The 13,477-nt window shown below is 40.4% G+C and overlaps 1 protein-coding gene and 1 long non-coding RNA gene across 10 annotated transcripts in view; one reads left to right on the top strand and one right to left on the bottom strand.

The window, feature by feature from the left end:
- Arhgap15 (Rho GTPase activating protein 15) overlaps window positions 1-13,477 on the bottom strand; it is a 647,156-nt gene that overhangs the window by 596,450 nt on the left and 37,229 nt on the right. Inside the window, exon 1 of one of the 9 annotated variants that reach the window (NM_001364029.1) lies at window positions 12,026-12,149. The exons of the other annotated variants lie outside the window; for them this stretch is intronic. Coding sequence (NP_001350958.1) covers window positions 12,026-12,079 — 54 coding nt within the window. The 5' untranslated portion in view covers window positions 12,080-12,149. Of the gene's footprint in view, window positions 1-12,025; window positions 12,150-13,477 lie in introns of those variants that run through there. 9 annotated transcript variants of the gene reach the window in all.
- The window catches only part of Gm39804, a 49,781-nt gene continuing 47,692 nt past the window's right edge, over window positions 11,389-13,477 (top strand). The window contains exon 1 of the long non-coding RNA XR_866182.2: window positions 11,389-12,157. This is a non-coding gene — a long non-coding RNA (predicted gene, 39804). The remainder of the gene's footprint in view (window positions 12,158-13,477) is intronic.

The following is a 13,477-nucleotide window of genomic DNA, read 5'->3' as shown; positions in this document are numbered from 1 at the left end:
ATTCAGCTTTTCTTTTTCTTTTTTCTTTTTTCTTTTTTTAGTATTATTATTAAGCTGCTAATTTGGTGGAGGTGATCATTAGCATTTTAATGTGAAGCAAAAGCTCCGGGACAAGAACTTCTGGTTGAAGATCAAGATGAGAGAAACTGGTTCAGTTATGGCCTTAATAATTGTAACTGTGGGGAGCCTGGCAGAGCCAGTTTTATGAATTAATATAATATAGAGTCCACCAGGTACAAATGGAAAGTACAAACAAAGGAGAATTGCAAACAGTGACTACACAGGGACTGTGCAGATAGGAGGGAAATGTTTGACAAATGCAGGTTGATTGAGAGTGGGCACTGGTACAGTACCACAATCTCATCTTCCAATAAGAGGCTGCAGATCTGAGGGCCAAATGGGTAGGGAATTCAGCCCTGGAGAATAGAACTGGGAAAGACCTTTTGGAAAGCAACTAATTTTACATATTCCATTATCCTATAATGTTCCTTGTGGGATTTTCTTTGCTTTAAGTGGATTAAATCAAATATACAGTTGATGTTTTTGTGTGCTTTGCTCCTGAGGTATAACAACTCCCATACAGAAGTCATAAACAACTTCGTCTAGAGTCTATTATCCATCTACCAAGGACACAATATGCTACTAACCTTTTCTGGTTAACAGAATTTATCATTTTATTGTGGACCCAACTGAGAGTGAAAAGAAAAGTGGTTTGGAAAATATCCATTCAGCTCTCTTCAGACAAGATGAGGAGATATTGCTATGTGCCTTATCTCTGGAATCTGTGGGTAGCTTGTTTTACCTCTACTTTGACTTACGCTCTTTGATTCTCTTTGAACATTCATTTGCATATTCTATCCAGGTGTCATTTTTTTTTCCAGTCAGTTTGGACATATTCTCATCCTACTGATATTGTGATGAGAAATAGAGTCTCTTGAACAAGAATTGGTACTTTCTACGGAAAAGTTAGAAGTTTTGAGTTTTCCTGTCACAAATAAGATTTAAAATATTAGGTATCTCTAATGTTATTATAACATTACATCATTATGTAATGTATGTAATATATTATATATAACAATATAATATATAACATGTATACATATCATGATATATATGCAATATACATTATATATCATGATATATATTGTACATGTATATCAAAGCACACATATGCATATAGACAGACACTGCTATATGTTCATGAATATTCACTTCTCTGGAACTACATTATGTCTTAGTGAGAATTTTGGCTGTTACTGTGGCACCAGTTGCTGAATGGTGGTAGCTGACATCTAAGCGTACCCCAAGGCATATATAATCAGCACCTGGAGCTCCAATCTCGCACACTTGATTGTCATCTTGTAACTATCACATTGCTATATTCCTAAAAGCTCATACACACTGGCCATCTTAGTCGGGGGCCCCTATCAGGCTCTGTTCTTGCCAGCTCTGTGATGAGTACAAGTATTTCTCCTTTTTTCTTTGCTATTGTTGCATTTAAAAGCCCTCCCTCAGTATTTCTACTGATAGCCAATCCATTTCTTTCTTTGTCATTGTACTGGCTGGTTTTGTGTGTCAACTTGACACAAGCTGGAGTTATCACAGAGAAAGGAGCTTCAGTTGAGGAAATGCCTCCATGAGATCCAGCTGTAAGGCATTTTCTACATTAGTGATCAATGGGGGGGGGGCAGGGGGCTATTGTGGTTGATGCCATCTCTGGGCTGGTAGTCTTGGTTCTATAAGAGAGCAGGCTGAGCAAGGCAAGGGAAGTAAGCCAGTAAGTAATATCCCTCCATGACCTCTGCATCAGCTGCTGCTTCCTGACCTGCTTGAGTTCCAGTCCTGACTCCCTTTGGTGATGAATAGCAGTGTGGAAGTGTAAGCCGAATAAACCCTTTCCTCCCCAACTTGCTTCTTGGTCATGATATTTGTGCAGGAATAGATACCCTGACTAATGAAGTCATTTTACATTGAAATCTCTTTACTTTGTCTCCATCTATCTTTATGCCACTAACATAGGACGGCTACCATGATTTATTATGCAGACACTAAGAAGGAGTAGCTCATAGTTTCATACCTTTGCAATGTTTTTCCTACCTCTTATTTTACTCAGAGAGGGACTTAATTGGTTTAGAATATTTCAGTTGCCTCTAATTATGCAGGTTCAGCTTGCACACAGGCTTATACCCTGTGCATGTCTTTCTTTCCTGGAATGTAGCTGAAGAACTAAATACTGAAAGTATAGCAGCCACCTGCTGGCCATGGAAGCAATAGGAAAAGAGCTATGCTCTGAAGATGGTGAGCAGAAAGAGGGGAAAGACCTGTGTCTGAAAATTTTTATTCTAACACTAAATTGATTAGGAAAAGTCTGCCTCTGTCTTACTAACACATACATACATACATAAATACATACATACATACAAACACATAGAACAATTCAAGTACACACAAACATGTTCCTTACTTAATCCTCTATATTTAGTTTTCCAATACATAGAACTAAATTCGAAGTTCAGTGGTTACAAAAGCTCATGTAACTATATCTAGATAGAGTTTAGTATCTAGATGGGTAGATGAATTTCCTGGCACCAGGTACACCTTGAAGCAGTTTGACAACGGAAACAAGAATGGCTCCTAGGGTTTTGTAAGACTCAATGAGGACCATCTTCAGCGCTCCCTGCCTGAGCTCTCTACTGTGTCAGACTGATTAGGACTGGTTAGAAAACTGTCACTTTGTCTTCCTTTTTGGTGCTTCTTATAAGTCTAGCTCAGTTCCTGACCCGATAGTCACAGTCACTGCTGGACTCTCGCTGCCTTACTCTACTGCCTGTGCCTTATGATCCTCACTGAGCTGTTGCTTGAATGCTCTGTCTCTTAATGGACAACTCTGCAAGGTTAAAGAACAACAGAAGTCTGACTCTTTCATGATGGGATCCCTGTACAGCAGAGGCACTTTTGCCAGTTTGGGTCACTTTACTCTGAACAGGCTGTGGAAGAGGGGGACTGCTCATATTTGTCTCAGTTTCCACGCAAGTGTTTTCACTATTCCTTGGGTGAAGCAGAAATGAGCCTAGTTTCTTTGCGTTTTCTGTGTGTTTATCCCACAGATGCAAGGAGAAAGACCGCTGACCCGAATCATGGCCAAATTAATGAAAGCAGGTTTTACTCGTGTACCTGGGTCATCCATAGGATGGGGTTCAAAAGCTCAACACTGGACATGGGAAAGATGTCACTTTTTACAACTCAGGAGTATGGAGTTGCCAAATGAAGGATTGGCAGGCAAATAGGTGAGGTTATAGAAGCAGACCAGAAACATAACAAGTAGAACATAACATAACAGCCTTGAGACACAAAGGCATGGCTACAAAATGGTCATAACAAAGGCATGGTGTGGTTGCCACTTCTTGGCAATACAGAACCATTGGTAGTTAAGGTGTCAGGTAGAGCATATTTCCAGTCCTTAAGAAAAATACGTAATCAAAAACAGGAATGAGCCTGGTTTATCTTTACTATAAGATGGTTCCTTTCATTTTTAAATTGCAACTGGATTCTTCTGTCTCATACAATACATTCTGACCACAGCTCCCTGCCCCCCCCCCAGTCTTCCCCCACCTCCTCTCCCTTCCAGATTTAATCCCTCTTCCATTTCTTTCAGAAAAGAGCAGATCTTTAATATCACAACCAAACACAACAAAACAGGATATGATAAGACAAGGCAAAAACCCTCATATCAGGGATGGACAAGGCAATCCAACGGGAGGAAAAAAGTCCCAAGAACAGGCAAAAGAGTCAGAGACACAACGGTTCTCATTGGTAGAAGTCTCATAAGAACATCAATCTAACAGCTGTAACGTATGCAGAGGATCTGGTGCTGGCACTTTCAATTGAGTGGGTGCTTTATAGTATAAAAATATAAAATCCAACGCAACAGTAAGAAAGTTAGACTATTTTCAAGACAGAGAGAACGCCAAAGCTATGAATAATACATAAGTACATCATTAAAAAGGTGAATGTTTGTTATCAGAGTTCAGACAAAAGGAAGTCTGACATAAAAGTGAGCATAGGAAGTCAGGTTTTAATTGGGTCTTAAAGTAAATTTCAATAAGTATAAACTCAGTGACGCTTCTGATCCTCATTCGTTTCTTCCAGGGTTGACCTAAGAAGTACGCTTCACAGAGTTCCAGCTTTGGTGTTAGACACTCTTAGAGTTGCCTCTCACCCCCATTGTCAACTGCTTCCCTGGAGGGTTAAGAACCTCCTTTGTTATATAACAGTCCAGTTCCAAGCACATAATGGATGCTTTCAATAGTTACACATTTATATTATTGCAATGCAAGAACTAACCATGAGCCATAGTAAAGATAGACACCAACAGGCATTATTAAAATAACAACATATTTCAGTCCTGAATAAGCATGCAAGCTAAAATCAAGAAGAGGAAGCTGGATAAACACTGACGGCGGTTTGAGTCAGGATAGACCAGAACATAAACAGACATTCTCAATCTATTTGCTCATTTTGACTTGTTTGGTTTTGGTAACTTAAAGACATGCTCTCTTCTGAAGGAAATAGAGGCAGATTTGGATCTAGAAGAGAGGGGAGGTGGGTGGAGGGACAGGAATCTGTGGTCAGAATGTATTATATGAGAGAGAAGAATCCAGTTTCAATTTAAGAAATGAAAGGAAAGCCATTTTACAGAAAAAAAAATAAACCAGGCTCGATCCTAAAGGTCATGATAAAATGGCAGGGCTGCTCATGAAGCGGCTTATAAAGACACCGCAGATGGATAGCTTCATCATAATGGTAATTTAATAAGATGTTAAGATACTATGCATGCACCCATATCAGGCTTTTTATACACACACCATGTATTTCATCTTTACTCATCTGTAGATGACAGATATTTTTGTATTTACCTTACTGAGAGCCTTAGAAGACCCAGTCATGAGTTCAAACTCACATGATCAGTAAGGACCAATGGCAGGATTTGTCTCCAAGTCTGCCCAGCACTACCCCAGATTCCTAATCACAGAATAAATCATATTTACTATTGGAGTGGAAAAGCACATTGTGTTGGCCTGAATCATATCCAGCCTACAATTCCTAGAATATCTTAGTCCTCACCAACTGAAATGTAACTGATTGAAACTTTGAACATGTACTTTGCACTAGACTGAAAGGGACACTGGCCACTGACAACTCTGAGAGAACCAAGACTGGTCACTTCTTCCCCAACTAAATCTTTGTATTTTCATTGGTGATTTACTGCCATGGGCACAATAATTACTGTCTCCAGGTATCAGCAAATGATAAAGGTTCCTGAGATTATATTTATGTAAATGACAATATATGAAAAAAAAACTGTACCTTCCTCTTTCAAAGGCTCATCCCTATATAAAAGCAGGAACTTGGAGGAGTGCTAAGGAAGGGGTCTGTATGTCTTGATTTGACTGATGGTACAGTTTCAGATGTCCTCAGTGAACAAGTCAAAGCTGGATTGGAGACACTAAAATCACAATTGCTGGCTTGAATGCCCACTAGAAAGCATCATCTCGGGGAGGGGGGTCCTCTTATGAGTTTGAGGGGCACTGGCTAATTTGATGAGACAACAGCTACTTAGCTTCAGTAGGTTCCTGACTATTTGGGGAGTCAGCTTATGACAGGAGAAATATAAATGCTTATACAGGTTTTCATAGGGCAGTCCCAGTGTTAAAATGTCAGTGCAGTTAAAAAGACAGAAGGAAGAAGAGTGAAATGAAGCTACTGAGCAGAACCCCAACTGTAAGCCCAGATGTCCTGCGAGGCCTCCGATCTGTGCTACCGAATAGGGATCTTTCCTTTTCCCTCCTGTGACACTACTGTTCCGTTTCCCTGCAAGCTTCTATTGGATAAAACACAGGCTGCTGGAAAAGAAGTTTTAGTTCTGAAGAGCTAAGTTGAGACTGTATTTGTAGAGTTCATATTCCTGTATGTTTCCACTTCTCCTGGGCTGTCACGAGCTCTTGAAAGGGAGATAAAAATTCAGGCAAAGTTTAGAAAACTTTAAGTTAAGGTTAATTAGTCAAGATGTAGGATAAATGGTAAGGGATTAGATCCGTACTCAAAACTAAGCTGGCTTAATTTTGTATAAAATACTGTGAGTAGCGTCTCCTTGCTGGCTTCTGACGGCCTGGTGTGCTTGTTCTGATAAGAGTTCTAAGTCACCACATGTTGTCTGGCATCTAAAGCAGCTTCTAATCAGGCTTTCAGAATAATTTTTTACAAAACAAGTGAAATTTAAACCATAGATAACCTAGAGTAAACAGAGTATTTATAGCTTGGTGACAAGACAACACCCTTTCCTTAGACAACACAGTTACTTTTTTAGTGTTGTCTAAAAGGCAGCAAGATGTTTGTTAATTTACAGTAATGTAAGAGTCTAAAATTGAAATTAAACCCAAAGGGGAAAATCTGAGTAAGAAAATTCATCCTTAGCTATAAAGGAAGATTGTTTTTATACTGTCACTGAAATGTGGTAGAGACTACATTTCCAAATTTATGAGTAGCAACTGTCAGCGTCTGAGTTCCCATGTGGAAAGACAATTGGCATGCTCTGAAGGTCTGCACGTTGTCCTCACGTGGGGAAAAGCAGGCAATGTAATGGCTGAAGGTCCTCAAGGCAGTGACCAGGGCTGAGTAGGTCACATAACCATCAAAAGAATACTGCACCTCCAACTAGCATTTCACATTCAAATATGCTCAAACAAACAAACAAACAACAACCAAGCCCACTTCAACTGAATATAAATACGTGGGGACTCTATTGGGTCAGTGGTGTGATCCCTCGTTTTTGTTTGTTTGTTTGTTAGTTTTGTTTTTTTAATTTTTTATTGGGTAATTTATTTATTTACATTTCAAATGTTACCCCTTTTCCTGGTTTTCCCTCAGCATCTCTGGTTTTCCTATCCTATCCTGTCCCCCCTCCCCCAGTTTCTATCAATTGTTTGTAATCTATCAGCTTCACAAAAAGAAAGGAGCATGGTAGACAGAGAGTCAAGTAGGGTTGTGGCGAGAACAACTCTAAGCAAATCTATACATGTTCGAAGAAGGCAGTTTTCAATCTTACAGGTATATAGGATGGTGATATTTGAGAAGTGTGGGTCATCCAAGGCTGGCCCCCAGTAAACAGGTCCAGAACTTGGAGTTAGAGAAGGCAGCATGCGTGACAGAGAGCTCAACTTTACAGGTAAAAGGTGAGAAAGAACTCCACACACCTAGAATGGTTTGCACCCATTTTCATAGCTAGGCAGCTTTTTCCCTATGCCATATGGTAGAAGCAAATCCTTATAGGACCTCAATAATGCCATTTTGTGTATGATCAGGTGATAAAAAAAGATCCAAAAAAGCACCCCTCCTCAGGCAGTGGGGTTAAATGGCTAGATAATTTTAATACCCCAGTGACACTCTATCTTGGCTCTAGAATGTCTAAGCAGTTTAAATAAATTGCGTATCTAAATGTTCTATTTCCTTCCTTCCTGATGGTTGGAATGTGCCTCAAGACAGTCCCTCAGTCACTCACCCCGTGGTCTGGGCTTTCCTTCATGGCTAATGTCATGTCGAATCTAGTGTAAGCACAAGATTGGTGGGACATTTTAAGGGCCAGGATGGTTTGTTCATTTTATATAGACAAGAGAACCCTAATGGCAGGGGCTGCTTTGTTATGCTTATAAATTAGATTGAGTACAAGGTGCAATCAATCCCACACCGCTCCATAAATCACGAGGACCTGAAGGATAGTGCTCAACCAAATCTCAAAGCCAAGAGCAAAGTAACAAGTTTAGGAGGCAGGAGCGTGACAGCTCTGATTCCTCTGCAAATGCCTAAATGAGGTCTGCATTCAGTTTCCTGAAATCCAGGACAGAGATCGGATAAACAAATCATTAATATATTATTTTTAGTCATAAATTACTATTTTAACATCAATTAAGCTTATCGTTGACTTAATACACAAAGGGAGGGTTAAGATCAGTGGTGAATGGAAAAGGACCCACACACTTAATCAGATAAGAACAACAGCAGTTTCATCTGTTGTAAAAATCATCCTCCATTAACTTGTATGTATGTGTCTAGCAAGGGGCACACAGGGGAGGTGTCAAACTATGCAGAGAGAGCTTGAAATCAGGTGAGATCCCACAATTATAAATATGTTTTAAAAAGAAAAAATATTTTATGTGGTATTTACAATCACAAGAAGACCTTCTAGAAGTTAAAATAAATGATATTTCTTAGTTCCCGGGATATTTACAATCATTGCTCATACATGACCCCAGTAAGAGCATAAAGTGTTGAGGAGGTGCTGGCATTAGGGTCAGCATGAATGGACAGTTTGAGCCCTGGTACCCCAGGATTAGGGGTCTCCCTCACTCCAATGGTAAGTAACCTACAAGGAGACAGAAACACTCTTTGCTTTGTACCTCTGCTTCCAAAGTAGTTTGTAACATTAGCAGTAAGTGCTAAGCTATGTCTGTGGAATGCTTAAATAGAAAATTAATGTCTGAGTGAAAGCAGTTGGCTTATTCTGCTTTCTATTTGGGGCCACTCAAAGAATACACAGGTTGAGTTGACAAGGTGATCACTCAGTGAAAAGGAAATTATTTATGTTGAGATGGTGAGTTTTAGTTATAGATGAGAACTGTAAGAATTATTACTCTGTGGAGAAGGATTTCTAAGAGCTCTCTCTCTCTCTCTCTCTTTTTCTCTGTCTCCCCTCTCTGTATCTCTCTCTCTCTCTCTCTCTCTCTCTCTCTCTCTCTCTCTCTCTCTCTCTCTCTCTCTCTCCTCTCTGTATGTGTGTCTCTGTCTCTCTTAGTAGCACAGAAGTTAAGGATAGTATACCAGGAATTTAAATTTCTTTCCTGTCTTTTTGGTACCGTGCTATTGACATTAACACTGTCAATAATTCATGGCAAAAGAGGAAGCTGCCGTGAAAGGTTGCCCATTGTTGGGCAGTGATCGATGGGTGAGACCACAGTGTGTGATGTATTGTCAAGTATCAGCCAGTTTCGCTTTCCTGTGGATTCACAGAATTGTGGTACTTACACTCAGTTTGTCTGACCCAAGCTGGGCTTATTTCTTCATTAACCTTGGACTGCTGATTAAAAAAATGTGCCTTCAACAGATTTTGAGAGGACAACACCAACTCTGGCCGTTTAATCTGTGCGATCTGGCAGTGGGCCTGGAGGTTTTGGCCTCTTGTTTTGATGTTAGTTTATATTAAACAAAACTGTCACTTTGTTTTCCTGTCTTTCTATATTGGGTCACTTGGTGCTACATGATATGATCCAGGACTATCCAATGCAAGAAGACACATGTCCCTTCTCATTGCATATACAAGACAGTAGGTTTCTTTCACCCTGTGGGAAAGAAAGCAGGTCAGGTGACCAAAGGTGACAGAGAGAAGTGCAACTATCACTGCTCTCACCAGAGATTCTGTACAAGCATAAGGCTAAGACACAGTGTGGTTAGTGGCCCTGCATCATAGAAAAGCACACTAACTACCCCTGGTTCTGATGCTCTGGGAAGCCAGGACATAAAAACAAGCCTGCCATTTCTGAACACCATCAAACACAGTATAAAAATGGCATCTTGGAATCTCAGGGGGAAAAAGTATCTTCTAATTGACAGCGACTTGACTTCTTTGGTTTGGGATGCAGATACACTGGAACTTAATTCTTGTTGGAGTTTCTGGGTGACCTCTGGATATTGAAACACTTATTTGTGTCAGTGTGTGTTATTTTACCCTAGTGCCAGTACACACTTTAATTTTGATACAACTTTATTGATAAGCAGTCCATGTCAGCCACTACTTTGTTTCTCATGTCTTTTGCATAGAGAAAAATGCATCGGATTGACTATGACCACCAGAGCAAAATCATGGTGCTGAGTCTGAAAACCAGAAGAAAAGGACTCAATGCTGCTATGAAGTATTCATACTGAGAAAGACGGAAGACAAGGAGGACTGGGAGAGTGGGAGAAAGGAGAGAATAATGAGATTCTGAGTTCCCTCCCAGTTTTCCTCTTTTCCCAAAGAGCCTGTTCTTGTTTTCTTGGACTTGTTTCTTCTTACCATTAGCACACTGGTAACCCTGCTTGCCATATGACAAACACATATGACATATGTGTCATTCCAACCCAAATCCCCATCGCTTCTCCTGATAAACTTCCTGTCAGTGCGTCGGAAGTAAATAGGACCCACAAAAAACCCATCACCTGGAAGAAGCACCAGAGGAGGCTGCCTGTAATGGAGACAGCGTCGCGTCTGCCACAGAGCCACAAGGCTGTACATTTGCTAATTAGTTGCAACAAGCATTAATGTACAAAATAATGCCTTGGCCTTCCGTGCTGCTGCTGGAGATGGTTCTGCTTATCAGTTTTTAATATGCTCTTTGAAAACTGACACGTACTTTACCCACGTCTCTTTAGGAACATAGGGATTCAAAGGCTGGAGGAAAAATACTTTCATGCTTCCCAACACAAACCTGAGAGGATAATTAAACAGATGGCAACAATGAACTGAATCTGAACACATCAGGGAGCGGAGTCCCTTATTAAAAGCCTCGCAAACTGAAAAGAGGGAATAGGGGGGAAAAAAGAAGTAAAACCCAAACCAAACTCGGGGGAATTATTTTAGCCATCAACAGCTTTATATCATCGGTGACCTTAGACGCAGAGGCTAATCAACCATTTAGGGATGGATTTACTACCACCCAGGAGAGGGCTCCCGGAGGTCTACGCACTTAGTCCACCCCCCTCAGAGCAGGAGCAGGAAGGCAGAGTCTGTGAGACTCTTACACAGCTCCTCAAGACTTTGCTTGAGAGGCATCAGCATTAGACACACACTTCAGAGCTGTGAACGTTCCAGTGCCCCTCTGACATGCTCAGTTCCCCACACGGGGCACTGTTTTTCCTGGTACTAGAGGCCAAAATCTACGTATTAAAAATTTCTGTGATGACTCATTTACTGAAGATATTTTTGGGTTCATTTTTGGTGACAGAATGATCCCCAATTTATTGCACCCTTCAAAGTTATAATTCCACTTATTTTTAGAACTTAACATTGGCAGAACATACTGGGCTGACCCTACAAAAGATTATTAAGTTATTGGCTTTTTTTGCCTGTAATTATAAGTAAATAATTATTTTCCAGAAATACACAAATTAGTATATATTATACAGCTGTATGTGCTTACTTGTGTGCTATTTCTTTATATATAATATATATGTGCAGATATAGAACTCTGTATGTATTCACATGAGCTGTAAGACTGTACACAGACATGTAGAATCTACCACATGTAAGAAAAGATCTAGCAATTACATAGATTTGGAGAACTATTTATGAGCCGTTATACATGCAAAGATGGTATTGTAGCATTGTAACCAGCTCCTGGGGGTCAAGTGAGTTACTCTTTGCTGATCTCTCAGCTCTCTGCCTAACATGGCAAACTGTATGAACCTAACCTATGAACCAACGTTGGTTCGGTTTCAATAAGTAAAGGACTCTTCACTATGCCTTGTTTAAGGTTAACCTTGCTTATAATCATGGTCTATTAAAAGGTGGTCTTTGACAACTGAGGCAAACACGAACACTAGAAAATACACACACAGACAAACTTAGAGTTCCTTGGCAAAACCCATTCCTTCCCTCACATTTCACCTATCTCAAAATTGCAAGTTACCTTTGGAGCTTGCCATAATACTCTCCTGCCAATCCTGACTGCACTCGGGGTTGTTTTGAAGGTAGAGTACTATATAAATAAAAGACGAGGCCCTGCAGATAACCAAGTGGAAAAGCACAGTTGCTGGCACTCAGAATATGAGGTAACCTCTTTTAATTAGAATGTACAATTTTAGATTACTGACTATGAACATCATGGGACCTGAGATTTTGATTCATCAGTAATTCTCCTTTATGTTTCACTAAGATGTAAAAATCAGACCTCTGCTCTCACACAGATCTGGCTCCTCACAGAGCTACCGCTTTTACCTGTGATCTCCAGTACTGCTCTGCCCCCTTGTGCTGCTGCGGTGAACTCGGCATAGAACCGTGTGTCTTCCTCCTCCCGGATGAACTACAGAAAAGCCCACTGTCACTTCTCACTTTTCTGGCAAGTTCAAGGTCGGTATCTAGCTATTTTCAGCTCATCTCTTCTTGATCCATGCAGAGAAATGACAAGGTAACGTGATTCGGGGTCAGCTGTATTACAGGAACCGTTACATAAATGGAGAAAGTGAAAATCAATCCTAGCTGACAGTGACTTTGGGGATAATCAGCGCTCACTGTCTGCCTCTGTCAGCTCGCCTGCATCAAACACCGTGTGACTCCTGTCAGATCTTTTTAATAAAACTATATTCTCACTTTCAGCAACCTAAATAAATGCGGTGCAGGAGCTGGCTCTTTCTAGGCTCGTTTAGCCCTCTAGATTTGTAAACCTTTCTAATGCCCCCTCAGAAAGCCACGTAAGTGACACCTGTTATCCCAGGTTTGTTCATGACCTGGGATGAAAGTATTGCTACAGTAACTGCCACACTGAGTGATGGGGCTGAGCATCCCTGGGCACTGCTGTATCCCGTGATATTAACCCCACACTTGTCTCAGCATCACTTCTCAAGCCCTCCACAGGGCTACACCTCCTCCCTCTTCTTTCTGAGTATCTGAAACCTTATCTATCATTTCTTGTCGGGGACAGGTGTCTCCCAGCATTTTTAGGTGTTCATTGCAATTTTCCTTCTTATCTCTGTATTTCGTTTTAAAACTGGGATATTGCTCCTAACACAGAATCAAGGATGGGGTGTTTAACAAGATGTTTCACACTGGTGGCATCCTGCTGACAGCACCTTGAATGTCAGTTTCAGGAGGGAGCGTCTCTATCCCACCCACCTTGTGCTCCCAGGAAACTGAAGCAGGCAGTCCTCCATTGAAGTACAATTTACCATAATATTAGTTGTCAGTAAATTCAAAGACGGAACTACTAGAGCTATAAAATGGATTAGAAGCAATTTAAAAAAGAATTAACAAACTAGACTAAGAGTATACTGTCAACAAACAAATGCTCCATCATAGGACTGTAATTTGGAATTTTAATTACCCCTCTGCTCTGTAACAAAACAATGTCTGAACTGGCAGCGATTTGAATCTCTCACAGGTCATTGAGCATTCTAGTTAATTACTCTATGAATAGCCTGTTTTTCTCCCCTCTGGAAACACGTTTCTAATGGCAGTCAAGGTCTGACAAATGTGTCATCTACATAATTAGCTAGGAAGCAACACAAAACATTAAACATGCTTTGTGCCGACAACTATCAAAACATTTCATTTGTTGTCAATTATTCATTACTTTGTAGGTTCTGAAGGGGTTGTTATTATGGAAATAAGTCCAGATGCTAACAAGGTTAGAGTTTTGGATTCAAATTAGTAATCAGAGGACTAACTTTTAAA

This window comes from Mus musculus, chromosome 2 (genome assembly GCF_000001635.26).
Source record: "Mus musculus strain C57BL/6J chromosome 2, GRCm38.p6 C57BL/6J".
NCBI lineage: Eukaryota > Metazoa > Chordata > Mammalia > Rodentia > Muridae > Mus > Mus musculus.
Note: the sequence above shows the minus strand (reverse complement) of the source record. Positions and strands in the feature narration are given on the sequence as shown.